Raw genomic sequence first — 26,425 nt, forward strand, 5'->3', positions numbered from 1 at the left:
TTCTTAAACCAATTTTTTAAAGAACATAGGTCAAAGATATCATGATCATGAGTGTTAATCATAACTCTCATGAGAGTTCATGAGTGTTAATTATGTGAACTTGTTGGTACATTCACAAATTATCTATTATATTAATACTCCTGGGTGTGCCTTGGAATGTGCGTACAGGCACCCAGCTGATTGGCTGGGCGGCGGAAGCGCCTGATTGGCTGAGGCACACCCAGGAGAATTGGTCAGCCGGGCGATTGCGGAAGCGAGGCGGTGGTGGGCCCGGCTGTGGTGCAGAGGCAAGGCGGCGACGGGCTGTGGAGGCGAGGCGAGGCGAGGCGGTGGTGGGCCCAGCCGCTGAGGTGAGGCGGCGGCGGGCCAAGCCACAACGGTGGCACCTCGGTTGCCATGGCAGCACTCGGCCCGGCAGCCTTGGCCCAGCCAGAGACTGGAGCAGGTGGGGGGGGAGAGGTAGCCAGACCCAAAGAGCGCACAGATGCGCTGTGTGTGGGTCGGCTAGTGTTCAACAATTGCACAATGAGCGTACACACAGGTACAAATCTGTGCACAGTTATAATTATTCAAATGTTACACAGGTACAGCATTATACTTCCTATCTGTGCTGTGCATTTGAAGGGCCTGTATCCCAGTTCGAATTTTAAAATGAACCCAGGTACAGTAATTCACGGCAACATGTGTACACTTCCACAGAATAGTGTCTGAATCGGGATAAAGAAAGCCAAGGATTTGGGGAGGATGGAATAGATCTGGGCAAGGAACAAGAACATGGAGGAAACCTTTTCCAAGTATATCCTCCATTTTAGAAAGGAAACACCTATCGTGGCTGCACACTTAAAAGAGACATCACTTGGGAATATTTTAATGAAGTTTCTGTACATGTGGGTAAGCCAGGCATGTGTGCAAAAAACTGCAAATAGTGCAACAAAGAAATGCAATGTCTGGTTGCCCGAATGAAACAGCATTATGATCTCTGAATACGTATTAAGGTTATATTAGACAACAAGAATTTACTTTTATTAGAAAATTGTGATTAAATAGAATCTTCTTGATTAGTTATTTAAATTGTGATTTAAAACTGAGTTCTGTGAAGTGATTTAAATCATGATTTAAATCATGATTTAAATCATAGCAGCCCTGATTGCAACCATTCTATACAGTTTCCAAATCAAAGCCTTAATGCCACAAGTGTCACACAAAGTGATTCTGAGTGGCACTCTCACTGCCAGTCCAATCAGGCCCATACAATCAGGCAAGGAGAAGCTGATGGGGACATGGGGCAGTTGGCAGAGATGGGAAGGAGAGACACAATACAGCTTCTGCATAAGCAGGTTAAGAGGGAGGGTAGGTGCTATGTATACTGCTACCCCTGCTAGCATAGAGCAGCCCTTCTCTCAGCTGGATGGAGGCGGCCATGCCGTGTCTGCTGGGGCAGGTGTTTGGTGTGGAGAGTAGTTCTGAGGTCTGTGGGCACAAGGCTAGAGGGGTTGATTGCAACATCAGCTTCTGCTGCTCCCTCTGCGTAAGGGGGATGAGGAGGAAGAAGGTTCCTGGTCCTTTGGCACTACCTTCTGCACCACCAGTTTTCCTTCTCCACCACGCCTCCTCTTTCTCCTTCGCCTCTACTGCCAATGTGCTCTAACTCCCTAATAGTAGCAACAGCAGTGGCAGCAGCATCAAGCCCCTGCTTTGCTCCATTCTTCCTAACTGCTTCTTGTCAGCAGCATGAAGGGAGGACATATTGAACAAGGGCAAGTATCACACTAAACTGGTAAGATCTGAATTGCAATTTATTTAAAATTTAATTTTAAAAGCATTATTTACTTTACATACAACAGTTGAATTATATATAGTGAGGGAGATCTTCTAAGCTTTAAAATGTATTATTGGAATGTGAAAGCTTAAAGACAGCCCCGTGGTATGATGAACTACGGGAGCTGAAACAGCGAGGTAGGCGACTAGAGCGCAAGTGGAGAAAGACTCGGTACGATTCTGATTGGGTACAACACAGAGTATATTTGAAGATCTATGCTCTGGCAGTGCGGGCGGGTGGCAAAGAAGCAGTTCTTTTCTGTCCACATTGTTTTCACAAACTCATGTCTAGCTGAGTTGTCTAGGGTTGTGAGGGGACTGGTATGTACCCCTTCCCCCTTGAATTTAAACTTGGAACCGTCAGTTACTCGCTGTGACATTTTTAACAACTTTTTTTGTGGATAAAATTTCTCGCTTTCGGGCCGAGCTGGATTCCACAGTTACTACAGAGTGGAGGTGTCCAGCAACTCCTCTTATGGCCACTCCTCTGATTGGATCATTTTCAGTTTGTGACTCATGAGGAAGTGGACAAACTGCTTTGGACGGTGCGCCCTACAACCTGTTCTCTCAACCCCTGCCCAACTTGGCTTATCTCATTATATCATTATTCCTCTTATATTATCAGAGAGGGTCTGGCAAATATTATAAATGCTTCTCTGAGGGAAGGCAGGATGCCTTCTTGTCTTAAGGAGGCTATTATCAGAGCACTTTTGAAGAAACCTGCATTAGATCCTTCTGAGTTAGCTAATTACTTACCTGTTTCTAACCTTCCATGATTGGGCAAGGTGATTGATTGGGTGGTGGCTTCTCAGCTCCAGGCAGTTTTGGATGATGCAGATTATCTAGACGTATTTCAAACTGCCTTTTGTGTGGGTAGACTGCCTTGGTTGGCCTGATGGATGATCTCCAATTGGCTATCGAGAGAGGGAGTGTAACTCTGCTGATCTTTTTTGATCTTTCTGCAGCTTTTGATACCATTGACCATGGTATCTTTCTGGACCGCCTGAGGGAGGTGGGATTGGGTGGCACTGTTTTATAGTGGTTCCACTCCTACCTCTATGGTAGATTTCAGATGGTGTCGCTTAGAGACCATTGCTCTGCAAAGCAAGAACTGAAGTATTGAGTTCCACAAGGCTCCATACTGTCTCCAATACTCCTTAACATCTACATGAAACCTCTGGGAAAGATCATCAGGAGGTTTGGTGCTGGGTGTTATCAATATGCTGATGACACCCGGATTTACTTCTCTGTGTCAACTTCATCAGGAAATGGCATATCTTCCCTAAATGCCTGCTTGGAGGCAGTAATGAACTGGATGAGGGATAACAAACTGAGATTGAATCCAAATAAGAAGGAAGATTGAATCCCCATCGCTCATTGAGGTCGTCTGGAAAGGTCCATCTCAGTTACCACCGGTATGTCTGGTGGTGACTCGGAAACAGGCCTTTTCTGCAGCTGCTCATGGCCTATGAAATGCCCTCCCAGCAGATATCTGCATTTTAGCCTCGCTGTCAGCCTTTAAGAGAGCCCTAAAACTTACTTGTTTGGCTTGGCCTTCCAAAGTTCATAAAGTTTTTTTTTAAGTATTTCCATTGGTTTTAAATGGTTTTAATTGGTTTTATATTGTTTTTAACATTGTGTTTTGAATTGTGTGTTTTTATGTCTTTTTAAAGTTGTTGTACACCACCCAGAGGCTTTGGATGGGGCGGTTTATAAATGTAATAAATAAATAAATAAATACTGACTGGGGGTGGGTGGGATGGTTTAGAACTGCCTGTTCTGGATAGGTTTACACTCCCCCTGAAAGGTCAGGTACGTAGCTTGGGAATACTCCTGGACCCAAAGCTCTCCCTGGTTTCTCAGGTTGAGGCAGTGGTCAGGAGTACATTTTATCAGCTTCAGCTGATTCACCACTATGTCCATTTCTAGAGGTGAATGACCTTAAAACAGTGGTACATATGCTGGTAACCTCCCGGCTTGACTACTGTAATTTACTCTATGTGGGGCTGCCTTTGTATGTAGTCCAGAAACTACAATTGGTACAGAATGAGGCAGGCAGATTGGTCTCTGGGACAACACGAAGAGACCATATAAGACCAGTTTTGAAAAAACTGAACTGGTTGCCGATATGTGAAATACAAAGTGCTGGTTATCTATCTATCTATCTAATTCTCCAGGGTGTGCCTTGGAATGTGTGTCCCAGTGCCCAGCTGATTGGCTGGGTAGCGGACGCGCCTGATTGGCTGAGGCGCACCCAGGAGGATTGGTCACCGCGGTAGTGGCGGGCCTGGCTGTGGAGGCTAGAGGCAGCGGCGGACCCAGCCCAGCCGCGGAGGCAAGGCCCGGGGGGTGGGAGTGGGGGGGGGGCAGAAGTGGCGGTGGGGAGGAGAGGTGGCTGGGCCTGGAAGTGGAGACTGGGGCAGAAGGTGGTGGTGGTGGGGGGGAGAGGTAACTGCCAGCTCCAAAGAGCACACAGATGCTCTGTGTGGGGCTATAAAGCCCTTAACGGCTAGGGTCCAGGCTATTTAAGAGAGCTCCTCCTTTGTCATGATCCCACCTTTTGCGATCTTCTGGAGAGGTCAGGTTGTGGTTGCCACCAGCTCATCTGGTGGCGACTCAGGACCGGGCTTTCTCTGTGGCTGCCCCAAGGCTTTGGAATATGCTCCCTGCTGAAATAAGAGCATCTCCTTCTCTGTTTGTTTCAGGAAGACCCTCAAGACTTCTGTTCTCGCAAACTTTTAATTAGAATTTTAATAATTTTAATAATTTGTTTTATATTGTTTTTATTGTGTTATATATTTTAACCCGTGATTTTTAATATTAAAATTTGTACACCATCTAGAGATTTACATAACAGGCAGTATAAAAATATGATAAATAAATAATAATAATAAATTAGAGTGAATAAATGAAGACTTGGCGCACTACTTCTGAAAAGTTGCTGACCTCCGCTCTAGTCATGTTCAACACTTCTGTTACGTGAGGCACAGTCTTCTCCTGACCCCCCACTGGATTAAAAACAGATTTTTTTGTGGGGGGGGGACTTTTTGATATATACTGTATGTATAAAAAAAATACAGATTTCTTCCATCCCAGGAAGACAATGACAGACATCTTTCTATAAAATGCAAAACTGTCCAGTCAAAACTTTGCCTCTGTTTTTAAGCCGTGGTTGAGAAATAGCTTTGTGGGCAATGTTGGTGTTTCATATTATAGTCTAATGCTTTCAGAACAAATCTTGACTCTCACGTTCAAAGTAGACATGATATAAATTAATACAGCAAATATTTATATACTGCTTTTCAAAACAAGTTCCCAAAACGGTTTACATAGATATAAACAATAAACAAACAAATAAAATGCATAATTGCTCCCTCTCATAAAAGGGACTTCTCTTTAAAGTTACAGCTGCCAGTGGCAAGGTAGGAGGATCTGGATTGGGAATGAGGCCCATGTGGAGGATTCTTTCCCTCACCATCATCAGCCTGCTGAAAATTCCCCTGAAGTGGCTGTTTGGCCCTCAGGGTTCATTGCTGTAAATGTAACCTAAGAGGACAAATAGCGACTTCAGGAGCAAAATTAGTTTTCAGCATGAAAAGAACATGGGGAAAGAGCTTTTAGTGGGTTCTTTGTGAACAAGATCTCCTGTATTCGGGCCGACTTGGACTTCGCTATTTCTGCATGAGCTATGGAAGAGGTGTCCAGCAATCCCTCTTGCAGTATTAAATTGGCTCAGTTTCAATCTGTGACTCCTGAGGATGTAGACAAGCTGCTTGGGGCGGTGCGGCCTACCACCTGTTCTCTGGATCCTTGTCCGACTTGTCTGCTTCTATCTAGCAGGGAGATTGTTGGAGGTAGTCTGCTTAATATCATAAATGCATTGCTGAGGGAGGGTAGGGTGCCCCCTCGTCTGAAGGAAGCAATGGTTAGATCACTTCTAAAGAAGCCTTCCCTGGACCCCTTAGCGATAGATAGTTACAGGCCAATCTCCAATCTCCCTTTGTTGGGCAAGGTGATTGAGTGGGTGGTGGCTGACCAGCTCCAGGCAGTCTTGGAGGAATTAGACCCACTTGGATTATCTAGACCCATTTCAAACTGGCTTTAGAGCTGGCTATGGGGTTGAGACAGCCTTGGTCAGCCTGATGGCTGACCTTTACCAGGGAATTGACAGAGGGAATGTGACTCTGCTGGTTCTTCTGGATCTCTTGGCAGTATTTGATACCATCGACCATGGTATCCTTCTGGATCACTTGGGGGAGTTGGGGATAGGGGGCACTGCTTTGCAGTGGTTCTGCTCCTACCTCTCGGGTAGATTCCAGATAGTGGAGATTGGTGACAGTTGCTCCTCAAAATGGGAGCTGTTATATGAAGTCCCCCAGGGCTCCATTCTGTCACCAATGCTTATTAATACCTACATGAAACCGCTGGGTGAGGTCATCAGGAGATTTGGTGCTGTATGTTATCAGTATGCTGATGACACCCAAATCTACTCCTCCTTTTCATCTTCAGGAAATGGCACTCATTCTCTAAATGCCTGCATACAGTCAGTAATGGGCTGGATGAGGGATAACAAATTGAAGCTGAATCCAAGCAAGATGGAGGTGCTCTTTGTGGGGGCTCAGAATCTGAGGGGTGAGTTAGATCTTCCTGTGCTGGATGGGGTTGCACTTCCCCAGAAGGAGTAGTTGCGCAGTTTGGGAGTACTCCTGGACCCAGGCCTCTCCCTGGTATCTCAGGTGGAGACCATGGCCAGGAGTGATTTCTATCAGCTTCCGCTGATTCGACAGCTGCACCCATTCCTTGAAGAGGATGATCTCAAAACAGTGGTGCATCAGCTGGTAACCTCCCAGCTTGACTATTGCAATGAGCTCTACGTGGGGCTGCCTTTGTACGCAGTCCGGAAACTTCAGTTAGTTCAGAATGTGGCAGCCAGATTGGTCTCTGGGGCAACCCGGAGAGACCATATTATGCCTGTTTTGAAACCATTACACTGGCTGCCAATATGTTTCCAGGCAAAATACAAAGTGCTAGTTATTACCTTTAAAGCCCTGAATGGCTTAGGTCTGAGTTATCTTAAAGAGCGCCTTCTTCTGCATGATCCCCACCGCACGTTAAGGTTATCCGAGAAGGTCCGTCTCCAGTTACCACTGGTTCGTCTGGTGGCGACCCAGAGGCAGGCCTTCTCTGTAGCTGCTCCTGGTCTGTGGAATGCACTCCCGCTGAAATCCGTCATTCGAGATCATTCAGGAGAGTCCTTAAGACCTACCTGTTTGGCCTGGCCTTCCAGGGTTTTAAATGATAGGTTTTTTAATTGTTTTAAATGGTTCCCCTGGATCTCCAGGGTTTTTTTAAGCTGTTGAATTGTTTAACTGGTTTTATTTTGTTTTTATAGTTCTAATTTTAACTGTTAACTTGTTTTAATTGATTTTACCTTGTTGTAAGCCGCCCTGAACCATTCTGGAATGGCGGAATAGAAATTGAACAAACAAATAAATAAATAAATAAATGAGGCAAATTTATTTATTTAGTATTTATTTGTTTTTACATTTATATCCCGGTCTTCCTCCAAGGAGCCCAGAGCGGTGTACTACATACTTGGGTTTCTCCTCACAACAACCCTGTGAAGTAGGTTCGGCTGAGAGAGAAGTGACTGGCCCAGAGTCACCCAGCTAGTATCATGGCTGAATGGGGATTCGAACTCAGGTCTCCCCGGGCCTAGTCCAGCAATCTAACCACTGCACCATGCTGGCTGATTAGCACTGTTTCCCTCCCTGTCCACCCATGTCATGGTTCCAATCTGGATCTCACACACACACAGAGCTGCTATTTTAAAGAGAAAAAATATTACTCATTTATGTAAAGTAAAGGCAAAGTGTGCCATCAAGTTAATTCCGACTTCTGGTGCCCACAGAGTCCTGTGGTTTTCTTTTGGTAGAATACGGAAGGGGTTTACCATTGCCTCCTCCCACACAGTATGAGATGATGCCTTTCAGCATCTTCCTACATCGCTACTGCTTGATATAGTAGCAGCAGGGATTCAAACCAGCAACCTTCTGCTTGTTAGTCAAGCATTTCCCTGCTGCGCCACTGTACCTATAATATTTTAGGTGCAATAATAATATCCATATTGTTGGCTGGGAACTCTGAGGCCAGGACAGTTGCTTACAGTAGGCCTGCAATGCAGTCTACTGTTAATATTGCAGACTGGAAGCCAGACGAGAGAGAGTAGGGACAACAACCCTGTAATGCAGTCCAGTCTACTTAAGGTAGAGGGTCTGTAGGTTGAGGGTCAGGCTGCGGCTGAAGGAGTTACCTACGACTGTTAATTTTACAAACTAGAGATAGGACTGAAGCTGTTTTGGATTTATGTATTATTTAGTTAGTTAGATTTATATGTCGCCCTAATCCCATAGGACTCAGGGCGGCTTACAAGCAATAATATACACAACACAATTTCATAAAAATGTATCTTACATAGCATGCAATTAAAAAAACAAGAACTTCTCAGATGGCAGGGGGAGGGATCAGTCTCCTTAAATTAACCCCCAGGCCCCTTCCAGCACACAACTGCATGAAGAAGCTTTGTGCTTCATTGACAACACACACTCACTCTCTCTCTCTCTCACACACACACACACACACGATTAAAAAAAGAGAAAACTCGCTTTTTAGTGACACCTTTTGAATTTTTTTTAAAGGGACAGAAATGCCAGCTATCTAATCACAGGTACGCGTATTAAAAAAAATAATCTTAAATTTCTCCATTAATTTCAGTTGACAGTTCTCACTTCCGTCCCAAGGAAGAAAACTCCACATAATATAAAAAGGAAACCATCCTCTATGTCAGTCTAGAAATTACAAGTCTAGGCATCTGCCTGCCTGCAGATCGCTTTGGGACCGAAAGGGAAGGCAAGCAAAAGGAGACAAAAACAGTGTGTACAGCGTGCAAACGCGAGGACAGATGGGAATTTAACCTACCGCTCAGGCACAGAAAGCGGGTGGGGAGAGAAGAGTTCAATACGTGGTGACGTTAAACGACCCCTGTCAGCTGACCCTGGCGACCAATCAGGATGCGCAGCGGAGAATTTCGAACGAGCGAGAAGCCCAGTGGGCGTGAGGGGGAGAAAACCAATAGCGGGGGAAACCAACACATAGCCAACGGCTTCAGAAAGTTGGTATTGTCGCGCTTTCTCTCTCGCGGCGATCTACCTGAAGTGAGAGAGAAGCTTGTGGAGGAAAAGAACGAGTGGCCATCGCGCGCACTCAACGGTCGCCTGGTCAGGTTCGCTTTAAAAAAAAAAAGAAGTGTGTGTTTGGGGAGGTCTTTGCTGGGGCGCAGAGTGTTGTTGCGTTCCCTTTTGAACGAGGACATGCAGGGCCACCAACCCAGGTGGAGTTTGCTCAGATTGGATCCGGGGACGTAAATGTCTTGTCTTATTCCTTATGTACGCAGCAGCGCTCTCTCATGTTCAAAGAATTGCCTCGTGTTTTCCCCCCAAGCTCCTCTGCCTTTCTTCCCTTCTCGAGGATGCCCTTCGGGATCTGGCAACTGCCGCCAGCCCACCTTGAGTTCCAAAGAAATGCTCCCTTCTAGAGAGGTCGCCGTGTTCGCCTGTTGTAGCAAAGACAGAGTTTCGTGTACGTGTGTGTCTGGAAGACGGAATACAAAAGTGTATGTGTGTGCCTGGAAGACAGAATGCAAGTATCCAAAAATGGATTTTATTTATTGCATTCTGGAGCAAGTGGCTTTCCCCCTTTATCTTCTCTTCCTTCTATAAAGAACTACATTTCTATTTCTCTAAATAGATATCCTATATAATATAACCCTAAGGTACCTGCGTCCGTGTCGCTTGCGGGTGTTCTGTGCATGCATGGTGCGTGCGCCGCTCCGCTGGTGAGGAGGCCGCTCGGATCCCCAGTGGCAGGGCTTAAGAGCCCTCCACCGCCGCTACAGCCAAGAGCAGCCGCTCGGATTGGGCCGCATCTGTGGCGCCGCCCGGAGCAGCCACTCCGGTGGTGGGGAGGCCACTCGCCGCCCTGGATCCACGGCGGCAGGGCTTAAGAGCCCTCTGCCACCACTACAGCCCCCGGGAGCGGCTGCTCGATTATGCCGCGTCCGCAGTGCCGCTGAGGGAGGCCGCACCCACAGCCTCTAAGCAGGGGGCCGCCCTTGATTCTCGGTGGGGGCGGGGCTTAAGAGCCCTCCACCGCCGCTACAGCACCCAGCGCAGCCGCTCCTATTAGGCCTGGCCACGTGCTCCTGACCGGCCTAGGAGCTGCTACGGACGTCCTCTCTCCAGCGAGTCAGAGAGAGGACTGAGCCGGCACAGCCAGCTCCCCTGTTCACAACTCTTCTAGCGCCCGTTAATATAACGGGCTTAACAGTCACTAGTATGGTATAAATGGTTTTAGATGTAATCTTATTTTTGATACATTCTTCTCATTCTTCTAAGTTTCTACTGTACACTTTGAAGGAGTGAATAAATTTTACTGATGAAAATAGAGACATACTTGTAGCATGTCCATTTTTAGCCTACTTTCCCGTAGGCTTATGAGATCATCTCGCATTCTGTGTGTGTGTGTGTCCCATCAACTTTGCAACGCTTGGACCAATATGAACCAAATCAGGTACAGTTGTAGGGACACATATTAACACCTCAATGCCATCCACCCTGATGATGATGTCATCCACCCTGATTCAAAATGGCAGATGGTTCCGACCACTGTGAATTGGGGGGATTCCCCCAAAGCACACCCGTCTCGGTGTCTGCTGGGGCTCAACATAGCCTCAGAGAACACGCGAGCAGTTAGCCCAGCATAAGGCAGCACTCACTCCCTTAACCTTGGCTAACAGCCAGGGTAAACGGCAGGGCTAGTTGGCACTGCTCCCACCAGGAGCTGGCATGGTCCTGGTAGTTCTCATGTGCAGCCTAACCTGGGCTGGGTGTCCCTAGCCCAGGTTAGGCTGTGCGTAAACTTTTGAGGCGCAAGTGGGCTAACTTGTGATTTGAACCAAATTTGGTACAGCTGTAGAGGCACATGTGGAAAGCTCAATGCCATAGTTTGTGGTGATGTCATCCATCCTGGTCCAAGATGGCAGACATGCAAATTTTTGAGATTCAAATGCACTAACTTGAGGACTGTCTAACCAATTTGGACCAAACTAGGTACAGGTAGTGAGTGACACACAGGGACACCTCAGTGCTGTAGTTTGTAATGATGTCATCCACCTCGATCCAAGATGATGATGATGGTGACAAATATTTATATATCGTTCAGGGGCATAGCTAGGGGAGAGGGGGCCCGTGTTCACCCCTCTCTCCAGCGGCCCCATGGAGTGAGGGAGATAATGAAGAAGATAGAGAGGGGTGGAGCTGCAGAGCCTTCAGGAGCTTGGAGGCCCAGGTTCTTTGAACCCATCCACTCGATTATAGCTACACCCTGATACTGCTCTTCAACCAAACTTCTCAAAGCGGTTTACATAGAAAAAATAATACATAAATAAGATGGTCTCCTGTCCCCAAAGTTTCCACAATCTAAAAGACGGCAGACACGGCAGACGGCAGACACTAATTTGTTGGCCTCGATTTGAACCAGATTTAGTCCAGTTGTAGAGACAGTGAAAGGAAAGTAGGCAGATTAGTTCTTACTAGAACAATTTGTTATATCGTAGGATCATTGCCTAAGGTTTCTGCACCTACGTATTCTGAAGGCTCTATTCCATTTTCTATATTGGTTTATTATTTGCATCTATATCCCACTCTTTCTCCAAGGAGCCCTGAGCAGTGTACATAGTTAATGTTTTTTCTCACACAACCCTGTGAGGTAGGCTAGGCTTAGAGATAAGTGACTGGCCCAGAGTTACCTAATGAGTTTTATAGATGGTTTTCTATATTGCATTAATTACTGCATTGTTTAAAAATGCATCCTGAGGACTCTGGGATTAGTATCTCACACTTGACTGCTAACATCAGTCTGCCAAACTCTAAAGTTATGTGTTACACCACATTGGTTATAGTAAAGTGGATATTCTGAATTGGCCTTCAACTTTAATAAACTGTGTTTAACAAAACCTCTAATGAAACTGGTTCATATAAACCTAAATAAGTTAGTAATTTAAATAACTAAACATCTTTCAAATTTCAACTTTAAAGAGACGTCTGCTGTATTATGATGTTAGGTCCTGAAGAGAAGACCAAATCTTCCTGGTGAATCTTCTCAGTAGCATTTTGTGATAGTAAATATTTTTCTGGTGTAAAGCTAAAAGGACATATTCCATGTAGCTATAAGTTTTTATAATAGTGGAATTGCTTAAGTAATGAACATCCCATATGTGGTTACAGGTTTTTTATATTTTAGTGCGATTTTGCATGCAAGATCTCCATGTCGGGTATTACTGAGGAACAGGACATTTTAATAGTAATAAGACTTTCTTTGAGGATATGTTTTTTTTGTGTGTTTTTTTTAATCCAAACCATAATTGGTTATTCTGTTCTTGTGTATTTTAAGGATTAATATGACTAGAGAGAGATGCTTGAAAAAATCTTTCAAGGACAGCCTGGAAGATATAAAAGAACGAATGAAAGAAAAAAGAAATCAAAAATGGGCAAAGTTGGGTAAAACAAGCCAAATCTTATCTGTCAAGCGTAAAAATGCAGGTAAATGTTTTACTAGCTTATTCAAGTTTTACCAGAAATAGAGACTTTAGGATTTAAGTGCTTCTAATTTCTTCCAGACAACACTTCTACACATTTGAAAAGCCTCCAGGCAAACAATCAAGCATTAGCTCTGGCTTTAGAAGAAGAGAGGAGCAAAATGAGAGAAGCACAAGATATCATCCTGCAGTTGAAGAAGGAATATCAGTGTGTGAAGTTTCAGATGTTCGTCTTGCAAAGAAAACTTGAGCTACAACAAGGAAAAGAACATACTGAGGTACTTATCTTATTAACATGTATTTTAGACATCTTACTAAAATTAAACAGTTAAATTTCATAGCAGAGAAGCAAGATGTGATAGCATTCTAATTGAGAACCATTGTGATGAATTGAGTCCCAAGCATGTTCACATACTGGGATGATTCTCACAATCGGTGGGGGAGAGGCTCCAAAAAGCTTACCTTCCCTGCAGATGGTTGAGGGATTGGTGGTGGACGCAGCCTGTGAAGCACGAAGCAGAATGAAGGGATCTGGGACTGGAACTTGTGGTTCTGACCTCCATGAATCCCACAATGCAACATGCAACAGGTGCGTTACATTGGGGGATTCCCCAAAGCACACCCGTCTCTGCATCAGCTGGGGCTAAACATAGCCCCAAAGAACACGCGAGCAGTTAGCCCAGCGTAAGGGAGCATACATTCCCTTAACCTTGGCTAACAGCCAGGGTAAACAGCAGGGCTAGGTGGCACTGCCCCACCAGGATCAGGCACAGTCCCGGTGGTTCGCAATCCCTAGCCCGGGTTAGGCTGTGCGTGAGAACTGCCTCACTGAATAGGTACCAAGACTATAGAACCTGAGTCAAATGAAAAGAAGACTGTTGTGTTCTGTTGTCACTGATAGCATCCAGAGCCATTCCTTTGTATGATTTTTTCCATTGATTTGAAATTGATACACAGTATAAGACTAATGGAGACTGGGTGGATCCCATTGACCTGCAGGCAGTGTCCTCTCTAATTTTTTCCATCTCTGTGTGGAATGAGTTTTGTTCTGGGTAGCAGTATCAAGGCAGTGTGTGCGCACATGGATTCAGAGTCAGGCCTTCCTGAGTGGGATCTCAGATTAACTGAGCAGACATCAATAAACTTGTCAGTGTACACACATGCACATACCTTAGAGGGAACACTGCCTGCAGGTAAGACCTGTGAGAGACAACTATTATCTGAACTGATATATAGTAGGTATGTGCACGAACTGGGGTTTTGAGGCGGGGGGGTTACCTTTAAGGAGCAGGGAGAGTGCCTACCCTGCTGCCCGGCACTGTCCCCAAAAATGCTGGTGTGGGGCTGCTATGTACCTCCTTGCAGCCTCGGTCAGCATGGTACCAGAAGAGGCCGGTATGCAACACCGCCAGCGAGGGAAGAGTGTCGGGGAGGGGATGGGCACCCTCCTTGCTCCTTAAAGGTAACCCCGTCCCAAGTTCCGGGAGTCCATGAACCTATTCATGCACATCCCTAATATATAGTGCTAACAAAACCATAATAGCCTCCAAGAAGAAATAAGTGTGTCCTTAACTGGCAAACCCTAATAGTTCACTATAAGTTTTGACTTATCTTTAGATTAATATTTCTAAGCATCCATTACTGGTTAAAGCTTGCATTTCTAATTTCACAGGGTTTTTTTTTTTTTAAAGGTACTTCTGAGGAGCATTCCCTTAGTTAGTGAAGTCATTTTCATTTCAGGGGTTAAAGCCAGGAATAGGCTGGGATATGCAAAAATGTATTCCCTTAAGACTATTGAATAAATCACTTGAATGTGAGAATATTAGTAGAGTGACTGTATACAGTAATTCCTTTGTACACAACAATTGGAGTATTTAATTTTTGTTTTCAATTAGATTAAGCGAGTGGCTTTGAAGAAGATTATTTCTAAAGTTGTTCAAAACTTACTTGATGCAACACATCTTCTTGATCCAGCACAGAATTTATGTACCACAGATCTTGTAAGTCCATCCTTTTTCCACCTTGTAAATTGTACACTCTGGTTATAAATTAAGTCTTCATGAAAATGCTTTCTTATATAGACAAACTAGCATTGTCCCTAAAATGCAATAACTGTGTCTTGTTACTTTTAAGCAAAATATAAAACATTCTTATCCTGTCAGGACAATTTTCTCAGATAGTGTCTGTAAACTTGGTCCCTGGACTTCTCTCCTCTATCCACATTCACATCTCTTTCATGTTTATTTGTGTAACCCACTGTGGTTTATCTTTTGCACATTTGCCAGTATCTGATACTGAAACATGCATACTTCGGAATATGGCGAAATAGTAAAAATGCTGAGCAACCACCCGTGGCAGTTCATGAATGGTTTGCAGAAGGGCAATATGCTTCTTCTACTGTGTGGTGGTTGGGTTATGGAAACATTATGCCTTTATAGGAGGCATTGTGTGGTGTGGTAGAAGCATGGAGGCTGCTGAATGGGTGGCAGCATATGGCCTGTACTGGGCGCTCCTAGCCACACAGTGCCTGTGTGCCTTCTGAACTAGTAGATCTTGTGTTGTTGCCTGTGATAAGGGTGTTTTGGGTTCCCACTTAATTGCCATTTGGCAGAAGCCTGTTCTTCTGCTTAACTTCCATTGAGCTGTCTCACAATCTGCTGCTGCAAAATACAGTTTTCAGACACCTTGTGTAATTGCTGCACCATGGAGATTGGAGTAAACTTATGATTTGGAATACTGAGCACATGGGAAGCCAAAAGCAGACAAACAGCTTCAACCCATTTTTTGTTTGTTTGCACATGGAAACCCAAATCTGTGGGTTCTTAAGGTTAACACAAGCCATGTTTTCACATTATGAACTCAGCCAGTAAACTTTGTTTAATCTGCATGAAATTCTTCTGTACACAGTGCTTTTATTTGTACACATAATCCATTATCAACAAGCTGTACTATATATATTTATTGTTGCTGGCAAATTACATAACAATGTTTTAAAATGGTTCTGATCCTAATAATATACACTGAAAGTTGTGAAATAAAGTTTTGAAAATAGAAAGATCTTCTGCTACATTATTTCAATAATAGTCAACAAGGCAGAATGGATTGTGATGGAGAGAGATACAAAATTAACTTAAAATGTTGCAGTGATCTTTTTAACTTAAATATGTTGTGACCCCCCCCCCACCGCAGTATTATAGTGGAGTTTGAATACATAAATAAATGTGATACTTGTAAATCAATGATTCAGTGCTCAACCAATTACCTAGTTGTATGTTTTGAACCACTACATGCATTGCTTCATTGCAAAATATATTTCATTTCTACAGAACCCAGTTCTCTGTACCTCACTGCATGAAGGCTGTGATTCCAGTGTAAGAACTGAAGATTTGTTGTAAGTGTATTTTATACTTACATTTAAAAACCAAAAACAAAACATGTTTCAGGTTTCCTGATTGATTCCTATAGCTTTCTGAGAGAGAGAAATATCGATAAAACATATTTTTATACCATAATGTCTTTTTGGAAATAGGTACCATATTTTACGGACTATAAGACGCTACAGACTGTAAGATTCACCTTAAATTTTCATCCAGTTTTTGAGTTTTCAAGCTTTCCTTCTCCTTTCGCCTCCATCTCCCCTCCAAGCCCTCCCACTGAGCCCTGCTCTGTCCTTTCCCTCCTGCCAGCAGCAGTGAGCCCACGTTGGTGACCCGCGGCGGCTGCTGCTAGTTGTTGCTCGGGACCTCCTTCACCTTGTGCCTCCGGCGGCTCCTGCAGGCTGGCGCTCGCCTGCGCAGGCTCGTGCCACCCCTTTCCAGGCTGCAAAAGGCTTTAAGAAGCCTTTTGCAGCCAAGCAGGGAAAGGGGCGGTAGGGAGGTATCCTGCCGCCCGATTTCTAAAAGGAGCCCAGCAGGGAAGGGGGCGGCAGGGAAGTATCCTGCCACCCGATTTGAACAGAACAAGGAGAAAGGGGCGGCAGGGAGGTATCCTGTCACCCGATTTGTAAAGGAAATACAGCGACGGAGTGGGGAAAGCATGGGAGGGGTAAGTAAACCTCCCCCGCCCTTAATGGAACTCCCACCCCCTCCCCCGCCCTTAATGGAGCCCCCCACCCCAATCCTTCCGAACCCTTCCTCCTCCTCCCCCTCTCTTTCCTGACAAGTTCTAAACTTCCAACTTCTCCCCAGCCAATCGGAGTATAAGACGCACCTGAATTTGGGGGGATTTTTTCCAAGGAAAAAAGTGCGTCTTATACTCCGTAAAATACGGCTCCGTAAAATACGGTAAAATACTCCGTAAAATACGGCTTCTGCATATCCTCAGTTGGGTACCCGGTGTTGGTATATGGGCAGGGGTGGGGGGCAGGTTTGAAGGATTAATGTTGTGTTTCTGTGGTGGCCAGAAATGACCTCCAAGGTTTTTTGAGGGAGAAAAAGCCATTTTGTGGCTCGGGTTTAAAGATAAACACACACACAACATGATTTTTCATGGGGAAATGAGCGGGGGGACTCCTAGGATCATAGGCAGCTTTCATATACTGAGTCAGACCATTGGTCTGTCTAGCCCAGTATTCTCTACAGACTGGTAGCAGCTTCTCCAACATTGCAAGCAGGAGAAGCAGCCCTATTTTGGAGATGGCAGGGAGGGAACTTGGAATCTTCTGCGTACAAGTATGAAGGTGCTCTTCCCAGAGCACCCCCATCCCCTAAGGGGGAATATCTCACAGTGCTCACATGTGATCTTCCATTCAAATGCAACCAGGGCGGTCCCTGGTTAGCAAAGGATTCATGCTTGCTACCACAAGACCAGCTCTCCTCCCCCCAGCATTCCTGGACAGCTGGAGACCTGTGGAGCACAGTAGGGCACTTTTTTCTTTTGTGGGGGGCATTTTTGCCTCCAGGAACCTAATCGCCCCCATTCCCTTAATGCCCTGTTATCTGAGGTTCCGTTATCCTTGTTTGGATAACTAGATCAGGCCTTACAAGAGCTCTGGGGGCTCTGGTTACACATTGTCAGGAGGAACATTTGGTCATCGGTTATTCCAAAACGAAAATAGTTTGCTTTAACAATAAAGCTAAGAGTTTTAGATAGACTGTCAGGGGACATCAAGTTGAACAAGTAAAGCAAATCAAATATCTTGGTGTGGTATTTCAATATAACAGCAGCCAACGTGCTCATGCTAGAATGTTTTCTGATTTGGCTCAACGAAGCGTGGTAGCTATTCTGAGATTTCACCATGCGCAGGGCGGTGGATATATTCCTGCTGCCATTAAACGGTTCCTCGCTAAAACTGTACCACAACTTTTGTATGGAGTTCGATTGTGCCCCTTTGATAGTTGTATGCCCCTAGAGCGGGTTCAGTCGTGCTTTTTCTTGGTACACCTAGATGCACCCCTAATGTGGTGCTACGACAGGAGGCTTGGTTGTGGATGATTGAGACCAGGGCATAGTTGCAGATTATTTTCTACTGGCTGAAGCTTCACCTCTGGCCAGTGGGACTTGTGCCTGGGTTGCTTTCGGCTATACCCCGGCCTATTTGGCTGGTGATGATTACGGATCAACTTTCCCATATTGGCCTGGATCCTGAGTTTTTACTAGACACTGACCCAGTGAATACCAAAAAACTAGTACATCAATGTCTAAATGATATGGAGCTCCAGAACGAGTCGTCTTGTTTGCCGGCATTTTACAATCAGTTTAAGGCCAGGGTGGGTTTCTTTCCAGCTTCATATTTGTCTGCCATAGCTGTCAGAAAGTTCCACTGGGCTTTTTCAAGAGCACATTTTAACGCTTTTCCTTCAGCTATATTAACAAGGATATTTCAACATCTACCCCTGGAGGCTCGCTTGTGCCCTTGTGGTTCAGGCAAACCTGAAGCAATCGCTCATATTTTATTACACTGAAGATTCTATAGTAATATTAGATATCATTTGATTTTGCTGCTTCTTTCTAGGTTTCAAAGTCAATCGGATGATTTGCTGGTGAAGTTTTTACTCGAAGATAATGCACTCTGCATCTCTCATGTTGTAGCAAAATTTTGTTACATTGCAATTAGAATTTGTAGTTCATTGATTGATGCTGAAGTTAATGGTTGAGTTAATGTTGAATGCTGAAATAATGTTTATTGTTTGTGGTGGTGTTTTGTTTTGGCCATCGGCTGTAAATAAAGTATCTATCTATTTTCCCATTCCCTTAATGCCCTGTTCTCTGAGGTTCCGTTATCCATGTTTGTATCAGAGAACGGAACTCCTGTGGAGAATGGGGTTCATCTGTATACAGTGATTGACAATTATTTCTGTTAGCTTTTTTGGACACCCAAAACAAAAGCATGCCTGCAAGATGAGAAAGTTGTGAGATTGTTGTGTCAGTAGTGGTGCTTGGATTCATTAGGTGTTGGGGAACAGTTTGAGACCAGACAAGCCTGTACAAGAGGATTGGGCGCCACTTAATTTGAAATGGCACTAGTTTGCTGCAGTTTTTAATCAAAGCGGTTACAGAGCAGCTTTAAATTGGACTCTGGAGGGAAAACTTACAAGAACTGGGCAGGTCTGGCTTGGGAAAAATCGTACTTAAGGGATGAGGGTGTAAATAATCCAAAAGGGGATTGGGTAGAATTTGGAAATGAGCAACACAGTAGGTTATTGCAGCCAATTGGAGAGCTTGCAGGGGAGAAGACACATGTACATGCAGTGACATTTGGAAAGGGACACACTTCAGTGCAAATATAGAAGCCTCTGAACTGAGTTAGTGGAGCTAGAGTCTTGGTTGCAAATGAGAACATAGATATAGTGGGCATAATAGAAACATCATAGGAGAGAGAGAGTGTCAATGGGATACAGTTGTTTCTGGATACAACCTATAGAAATATTAGGGAGGAGAGCATTGGGGGTGGTCTAGCTTTGTAGGTCAGAGAACTCAGAATCCAACAAACTGGAAAATGTAATACTCCACCACAGAACTGTTTGGTAGCATTCAGAGTAGAAGCTGTGTTAGTGGAATGCGGAAGAGAGTGATTTTTTGGCAATATCTCCTTCACTCTGCAGCCCCCTGAAGAGATGTTCTTTGAGGAGTAGAGAGCCAGTCATGTCGTAGCGGGCATGAATTTTCCCTTTTGCTAAGTAGGGTTCTCTTTAGTTTAGAAAGTTATGCAGAGTGTAGAAAAAGGAAATAGAAGTTTTTCTTCCTCTTTCACAACAGCAGAACCAGGAGTCCTCCAGTGAAATTTATTTTATTTATTATTTATTTAACATATTCTTATACCACCCCAAAATCGCGTCTCTTGGCGGTTTACAACAAAGCAAACAAGCAGAAAAAGTTAAAACATTAGAACAATTTAAATTTTAAAACAACATTATAAAATTATGTTAAAACAATAATTAAAAGCCTGGGTGAATAGATGCATCTTTAAAGACTTTTTAAAAGTTGTCAGAGAATTGGCAGGAGATTTAGGACAGAAAATAGATTTATTTTTTTTTACATAGCATATCTATAGAATTCATTGCCACAAGAAGGGGATTAGACAAATTCTTGGAGGACAGGTTTTATCAACAGCTATTTGTTGTGATGACTATGTGCTGCCTCTGAATACTAGTAGCAGAGGAACATCATTGCAGAATATTTTTAATTTCTACAGAACTAGGATCAGTGGCCACTGCAGATAACAGGATCCTGGATTCCCTTGGTCTGATCTGACAGGGCAGTTCTTATGTTCTTAAAACTGATGTTACCATACCAAGTCAAAATATTGATGACGAGGACTGGGTTCTTATTTTAGCCTCCATATTTCACAGTACTTAGGAATGTGCATCCTGTTTCATGCAATTTGATTGAGCTTTGGATCTATAGACAGACTCAAGATCTAATGAATAACAATATCAGCAATGTGAAACTCAAAGATTGTTCTCATGACTTTGAAATTATGATTCAGTAGATTGTAATACGTCAGCATGAATCCAGTAATATTCTAGAACCAGATTTTTAAAAGACACATTTCTTCTTGATGTCATAGTTAACAGAGACAGTAATCTTCTATATATTTAATTCTCGGCGGGGGGCGAAGGAGGGGAAGTGGTGGCTGGCCGTGTAGAGGAAGTAGCAGCCTGGCCGGCCGGCCAGCTACAAAGGTAGAATGAGCTGGGGCGGGAGATGATGAAATGGGGCTGAAGTGGGAGAGGCAGGGAGAACTAGGGGCGCAGATGCTCTGTGCCAGGTCAGCTAGTTCAGAATTAATTTGGCGGACATCCTGATTAATACTGTGTGTGTGCTTCTAACACTTTGAAACCGTGGGCTCTCTCGCACAAGAGTGCAACTATTTTTGATACACTCTGTGTATTCCAGAAGTGCTCTGTTACAGTCGCAACATGTCTCTGAGGATAAGGGACTTTGGGGCACAAAGGGAGCATCGGGGGGGGGGGAATAGCTATTGTGTAAGAGCACCAATGCTTTGGAAGTGTACGGACTGTTGTGCGGTTGTTAGAAGCACACATGCAGTGTTAGTCAAGATGGTGTTGACCATTGGTAAAGAAGCAGAGTGAGCTTTGTAAGGGGTGGGGTGGGCAAAACAGAAAAGAACCTGTGATATTAACATCTTTTGTTTTTGTTTTAATCAATATATTCAACTTTCTTTTTAGGCTACTTCCGAAGAATATCCTTGCTGGAGATGTAAGTAAACAAGATAAAACATTTAGAACAGAAATGGAGAATAACATGAAAAATAATTCTTCAGTTTTTGTACCTGATTCCTCACACGGTGTTGAAAATACATCTCCAGGTGTAACATCACAGACAGATAAAGGTAGGTACTTCCACATTTAACTTAAAATTTTGAGTAAAGTGTTGAAGAACACTGGCTGACATGATGGAGATTACACAGGGTAATCTCATTACCAAACTTGTCATTTTTAATTTCAGTGGGACTACTTTGAGTAATTTTCCTCATGCCATTGGCAAGAATCCAAAGAACTGCACAACCTGTTTTGTGCAACTTGATTGGGCTCCAGACTTCTGTTTCTCAAACTATAGCTATGTAGTGTAGCAAACCAAATTCCAAACTGAGGGAATCTTCATTTTTGACGATAAGTGTCTCCACTCCATAGTTTGCATGTTATAAGTAAATGTGACAAACATGCCTGCAGCCTTTTGAAGTATGATCAGCTCTAGGTTTTTGCTTATCATGGTGTCAGGGAAAAATCTTGACACGGATTGTGTGTGCATTAAGTATTTCTCAAATGCAATCAACTCAAGAGCATAAGTAACTTGCACTGATAGGAGGGCAGAAGCAGAACAGACTTTCCAGTACTTATGGTACAATGGGTTGCCTGTGCATGCATTAGTGGGGGCAGGGCAAGGCAAGGTAAGGTGTTATCTATAAGAATCCTCCATGCACAAGTGAATTATTTGCTTTATCTAGATTGTTTATTATAACTGTTCTGTCTAATGTATTATATCAACTTTATTAATCATATGTGTCATTTCTGAAATTCTTTTGTTAAGCATTTAACAATTAAATTGTTAATTCTGGCAGTTTACCTTCTTAGACATCTACTCTGCATCACTTTAGCTTGCTTACAGAAAGAATAGGTAATTTAGGCCTTTTTAGACCCAATATCAGCTAGAATTGACATACATTATCTTTAATTGTCAGGTTTACAAAGTAGTTCTTATGAGGAGCATCTAGCATATGAGAACAGAAATATTTCTTCAAGTGAACAGGATAAGCAAGCTGTAAAGTTCTTACCCAAAAGTGTATCTATCCGACGTTGCAAGACCAAAACTCAGAATGAACTTATGCCTTATGGTTCAGAAATAACTAAGCAGATGGAAGAATATTGTCCTCAAGACAGAACCAGCCCTGAGAGAGGCTTAGAAAGAGGTAATGAACAACCTGAAGAAATGTATCTTGATGAAGACAACACACATGAAGTAAACACAGATCAAACTTTTGGACAGTCTAATACAGTGACTGAATCAAGTACCTCACTGGTAGACCCAAAACAAACTGATTTTTCTAGCACTTCAGGTTCCCAACCACAGAAAGAAAGAAGTCAGAAGAGAAAACCGGAAGCAATGAAAAATCCCTCCAGAACAAGATCCAAAAGGAAGAGAAACCAGAGCAAGCAACCCTGTTCAAACAAAGAAGATACAGCAATTGGATCCAGCGATGCTTATGATTTTAACTTTGAGGAGAGTGTCCATATTACACCTTTCCGACAGAACAGAGAAAATGAAAATAACATGGATGGAAAAACGCATGTAGAAGAAATACAAACATGTAGTAGTGACTCATTCAGTTCAGTAGAAGACTCTGAAGACAGTCTTTATATGCCTTATACAAAAAAATCGAAATGCAGAAAGAGCTTAGTCTGTAAAACTGATGTAAGCTCAGTACACACAAGACCACAATTGAAAAAAGCTGCATTTGAAGAATCTAAGAAAGACATGGAGGAGAGAAGTAGGAATACCAGAACTAAAAAATCTGAGAATTCTGTGGGTAAGTTAGGATTTCTACACATGCTTATAAAAAAATAAATTTGTATATAGATCAGTACAAAGATATCTGTGACTAACTTCTAGAAGATATTGTTTGCCATCAGTCTTCATGCCAGCACAGTTGAATCAACACCAATTTGCTGGTGTGTTTGCATTTTGCTTCCTATCATTTAGATAAAATGTTTACAAAGTTTTAACTACTCAATTTTCCCTTATGTCACAAGCTTTAGTGAGAGGGTATTTTTCTCTTAAACTGACTTATGAAAGTGAAGCTGCAGAATGATTTCTCCATATTAGAACAGAATTAGACCCCGAAAATGTTTCAGTAGCAATCTTTACAGCTTTCCTTTGGATGGTTATTAATTAATGAAGACAACTCATTTTGTGTGGCAGATGTAATTTTGGGTTGGCTGCCAGCCCATTGCTTCTCGCCACTGCAATGCTGCTCTTCTGCAATTCCCACTCTCCTCAGTACAGCTTTGAGGGTTCAGAGAGCTGGGAATCTACGTTTTCTTTAACCTCTTCCTAGCTGGGCAATGCTGCAAGGATTGGGTTGGAGATCCTGCAGCTTGGCATGATGGCAAGCAGTTCAGACTCTCTTTCCCCCTTTTTTTTAATGGAGCAGGGCTGGCCTGTCTATGAAGCAGGGTAAAAGCAAGTTGCTTTGGGTGAATGGGGAAGCAGTGTGTTGGAGCAGGCCCTTCCCTGCTTGCTCAGCTCTGCTGCAGCAGAGAGCACCACAAAACTAGCAGCACTCTAGCCAGCCCAACTCTATGGGCAGAAATCCCTCCCCTTTTGCTTCCTCTCCTTCCTCTGTGGCTGCTGCAGCCACTGAACTCAGCAGGGCTCTCACTTGGCCCCAACTCGAACATTTCTTACCATGCTACGTTGTACATTCCCCAACGTGGCCTGCAGAAGGTTGTCTCCACCCCTTTCAAGGGAGATGGGGAGTATAGGGGGTGGCATTTTAATGCCCCGCTTAGAAAACAGGAATTCATTCTCTGGAAATTCTAACACCGAAAAAGGTTTTCTGTTTTAACTTGTCATCTTGATAGTACTGTTATTCCAGTGTCTATTCAGCAGATTATACAATACAACTTTTATACACAGGAAAAGAGATGGTACATACACAATTTTTAAAATGGAAATATAAATCCACCTGTCAACAGGATCAATTTAAATATTACACTGTAAACTCTAGAAGTGACTTTAAAAGAGAGATCACAATTTGTGTATATTAATATATTCATAATCTTATGTCTTTTTGGAAAGCAAATCCCAGTGCCTCCCCAAGGGCTGCAAACGTTCAGGGGCATATTTTTGTGTGGCATAGGGCTTCTTGGGGAAGGAGAGGATGTCAGAAATTGTTGCTTCCCTGCTGCACCTGTGCAGTTAGTTGGTAAGTTATCTTAGGCAACCCTCATAGCTCCAGTGCTCCCATGCTCTGTATGGAGAGTCAGTGTGGTGTAGTGGTTAGAGTGCTGGACTAGGACCGGGGAGACCCAAGTTCAAATCCCCATTCAGCCATGGTACTAGCTGGGTGACGCTGGCCCAGTCACTTCTCTCTCAGCCTAGCCTACTTCACAGGGTTGTTGTGTGGAGAAACTTGTGTGTAGTACACTGCTCTGGGCTCCTTGGAGGAAGAGCAGGATATAAAATGTAAATAATAATAATAATATGTAAGCCACTATGTTTGATAATATTTACTCCCACATAAATGAACATAGGATTACAATTTTAGATTTGATCACAAGGAGTGGATTCACCCAACAGAATCCTTGTGTTAGTGGACTGAGAGCTTTGTGTGAGGTGGTGGTGATCTCTAGCTTGTAGTTCGTTCCAAGGTTTCCACCCATCCACAACTGCTTCGTATAATACTGGGTTTACCTGTGTAATGGGAGACTATGGATGAATGCAGTAAGCTTCTTCCATATGCTTGCTTCCATTACCCAGATCTAGCCAGTGATGTATGAGGCAGTATAATTTCATGTGGTAACCTTACAGTTTCATGTTGATATGGGGAGTTATGAAATTTCCAAATTTATGACATCTGGGAGAAATCTTTAGATGGAGCCACAAGACTAGCAGAGAGTTGTGTGTGGCAGAATAGATTGTCTCCAAAATAGTTTCCTTGTTTGTTAATAAGACAAACTGATTAAATGTGACAAGGATCACTAAGCTGGTGTGTCTTGTTCATACAAGGGTTCGTCTCGACAAGATCAGGGCTTTTTTTGTGATGGTGTGCGCAGTACTGGCACCTACCGTCACCCTGCTCCACCCCCAAGCTCCAAAAGCACTCAGTGTGGTGCTCCGAAAAATCACTCCCTGGTGGGATGCAAGTTTCTGAGCAGCATGCCATGCCCATCACTACCCCAGGTGTGGCCATGCAGCTTCTCCAGTATTACAAAAAAAGCACTGAACAAGACTTGTTGAGGTAGACACAATTGTCCTTGTGGAGCCTATATAAAAGGGGAATTGTGGCACTTTGTTAGCCCCGTGACTGGTTTTCTGGCAAATTGCTGCCTTTGTTTTTGTCAGAGTAATGGTGGTTGTTTTCTGAACACTTACAAGCTGAATATACTTTCTCTTTTGCTGGATTAAAGTAAGAAATTCAACAACATGAATGTGTTTGAAGTAGGTTGGGGAGCGAGAGATCAAGAAATTGTGAAGACAGCAGAAAGACTTTTTTTTTTTTTTTTTTAACAGATGGATCTTCTGGGGCTCTTAAAAAATCTCATCTTCACCTTGGAGATATTACCAACCTTACGTTATCATCTACAAAAGCTAGAATTTCTCACCCTCCCATCAGTACAGATGCAAAAGATACTTCTCATTGCAGACGTAGATGTACTATCAGTGTGAGCTATAAAGAACCAAGCATCAGTGGGTTAGTATCTTTATTTCATTGAGTTCTGGTGTATTCGTTGGCTTATTGAGTTCTGGGTCCATTGGGTTCTGATGTGTTTATTCCAGAAGAAAGCTGCATATTCAGTTTAGAAACTCTTCCATTCTGAGGATAACATTAGAATGTATTTGAGATATAGGCTGCAATTCCATGCACACTACCCTGGGAGTAAGCTTTACCAAACACAGTGAAACTTGCTTCTAAATAAACATACATAGGATTGCATAGTTGATAGATTTTTAAAAAGCAAGAGCTAAAATAATGCTAATATTTTAATTAACTTGTTTTAATAGGAAGCTCAGAAGAGGAGACCCTTTCACAGATACTGTTTTTCTGCATTCTCCAATTTTTAAAGACAAGAAGAGCAGCAAATGCAAGACAGCTAAAAAGAAGCATCTGTCAAGATACAATGAGGCATTCGTTGGTTGCCTCTGAAAGTATTTTGTGGATCATAACATTTAACTTTACTTGTTGGATTCTGTGTCCTTCTGCTGTAAAGGTAAAATGGTTTAGCTTAATACCTATACCAGAATTAAAGTTCAATTTCTGGAAAATCTTAA

The 26,425-nt window shown here is 43.4% G+C and overlaps 1 protein-coding gene and 1 long non-coding RNA gene across 8 annotated transcripts in view; one reads left to right on the forward strand and one right to left on the reverse strand.

The window, feature by feature from the left end:
• Positions 1 to 9,285, reverse strand: part of LOC128330790 (uncharacterized) — a 54,472-nt gene extending 45,187 nt beyond the window's left edge. The window contains exon 1 of the long non-coding RNA XR_008310259.1: positions 8,797 to 9,285. This is a non-coding gene — a long non-coding RNA (uncharacterized LOC128330790). The remainder of the gene's footprint in view (positions 1 to 8,796) is intronic.
• On the forward strand, positions 231 to 26,425 carry SGO1 (shugoshin 1). Of its 7 annotated transcripts, none has more exons than XM_053264137.1 (9): positions 231 to 350; positions 12,328 to 12,476; positions 12,554 to 12,750; positions 14,368 to 14,472; positions 15,799 to 15,863; positions 21,103 to 21,266; positions 22,116 to 22,961; positions 25,667 to 25,847; positions 26,159 to 26,425. In XM_053264137.1, exons 2-9 carry the CDS (start codon positions 12,335 to 12,337, stop codon positions 26,298 to 26,300), a joined length of 1,842 nt encoding a protein of 613 aa, XP_053120112.1. In that variant the 5' UTR covers positions 231 to 350; positions 12,328 to 12,334; the 3' UTR covers positions 26,301 to 26,425. The 7 variants fall into 7 exon arrangements, with proteins under 7 accessions (XP_053120112.1, XP_053120107.1, XP_053120111.1 ...); XM_053264132.1 differs by lacking the exon at positions 231 to 350 and adding an exon at positions 8,805 to 9,100; XM_053264136.1 differs by lacking the exon at positions 231 to 350 and adding an exon at positions 8,958 to 9,095.

This window comes from Hemicordylus capensis, chromosome 6 (assembly GCF_027244095.1).
Source record: "Hemicordylus capensis ecotype Gifberg chromosome 6, rHemCap1.1.pri, whole genome shotgun sequence".
Taxonomy (NCBI): Eukaryota; Metazoa; Chordata; class Lepidosauria; order Squamata; family Cordylidae; genus Hemicordylus; species Hemicordylus capensis.

Coding starts and splice junctions, on each gene's coding strand:
- SGO1 (XM_053264132.1), top strand. CDS start 8,889: ATGCGCAGCGGAGAATTTCGAACGAGCGAGAAGCCCAGTGGGCGTGAG. Junction 21,267..22,115: donor AACATCACAGACAGATAAAG/GTAGGTACTTCC, acceptor TTTAATTGTCAG/GTTTACAAAGTAGTTCTTAT. Junction 22,962..25,666: donor AAAATCTGAGAATTCTGTGG/GTAAGTTAGGAT, acceptor TTTTTTTAACAG/ATGGATCTTCTGGGGCTCTT.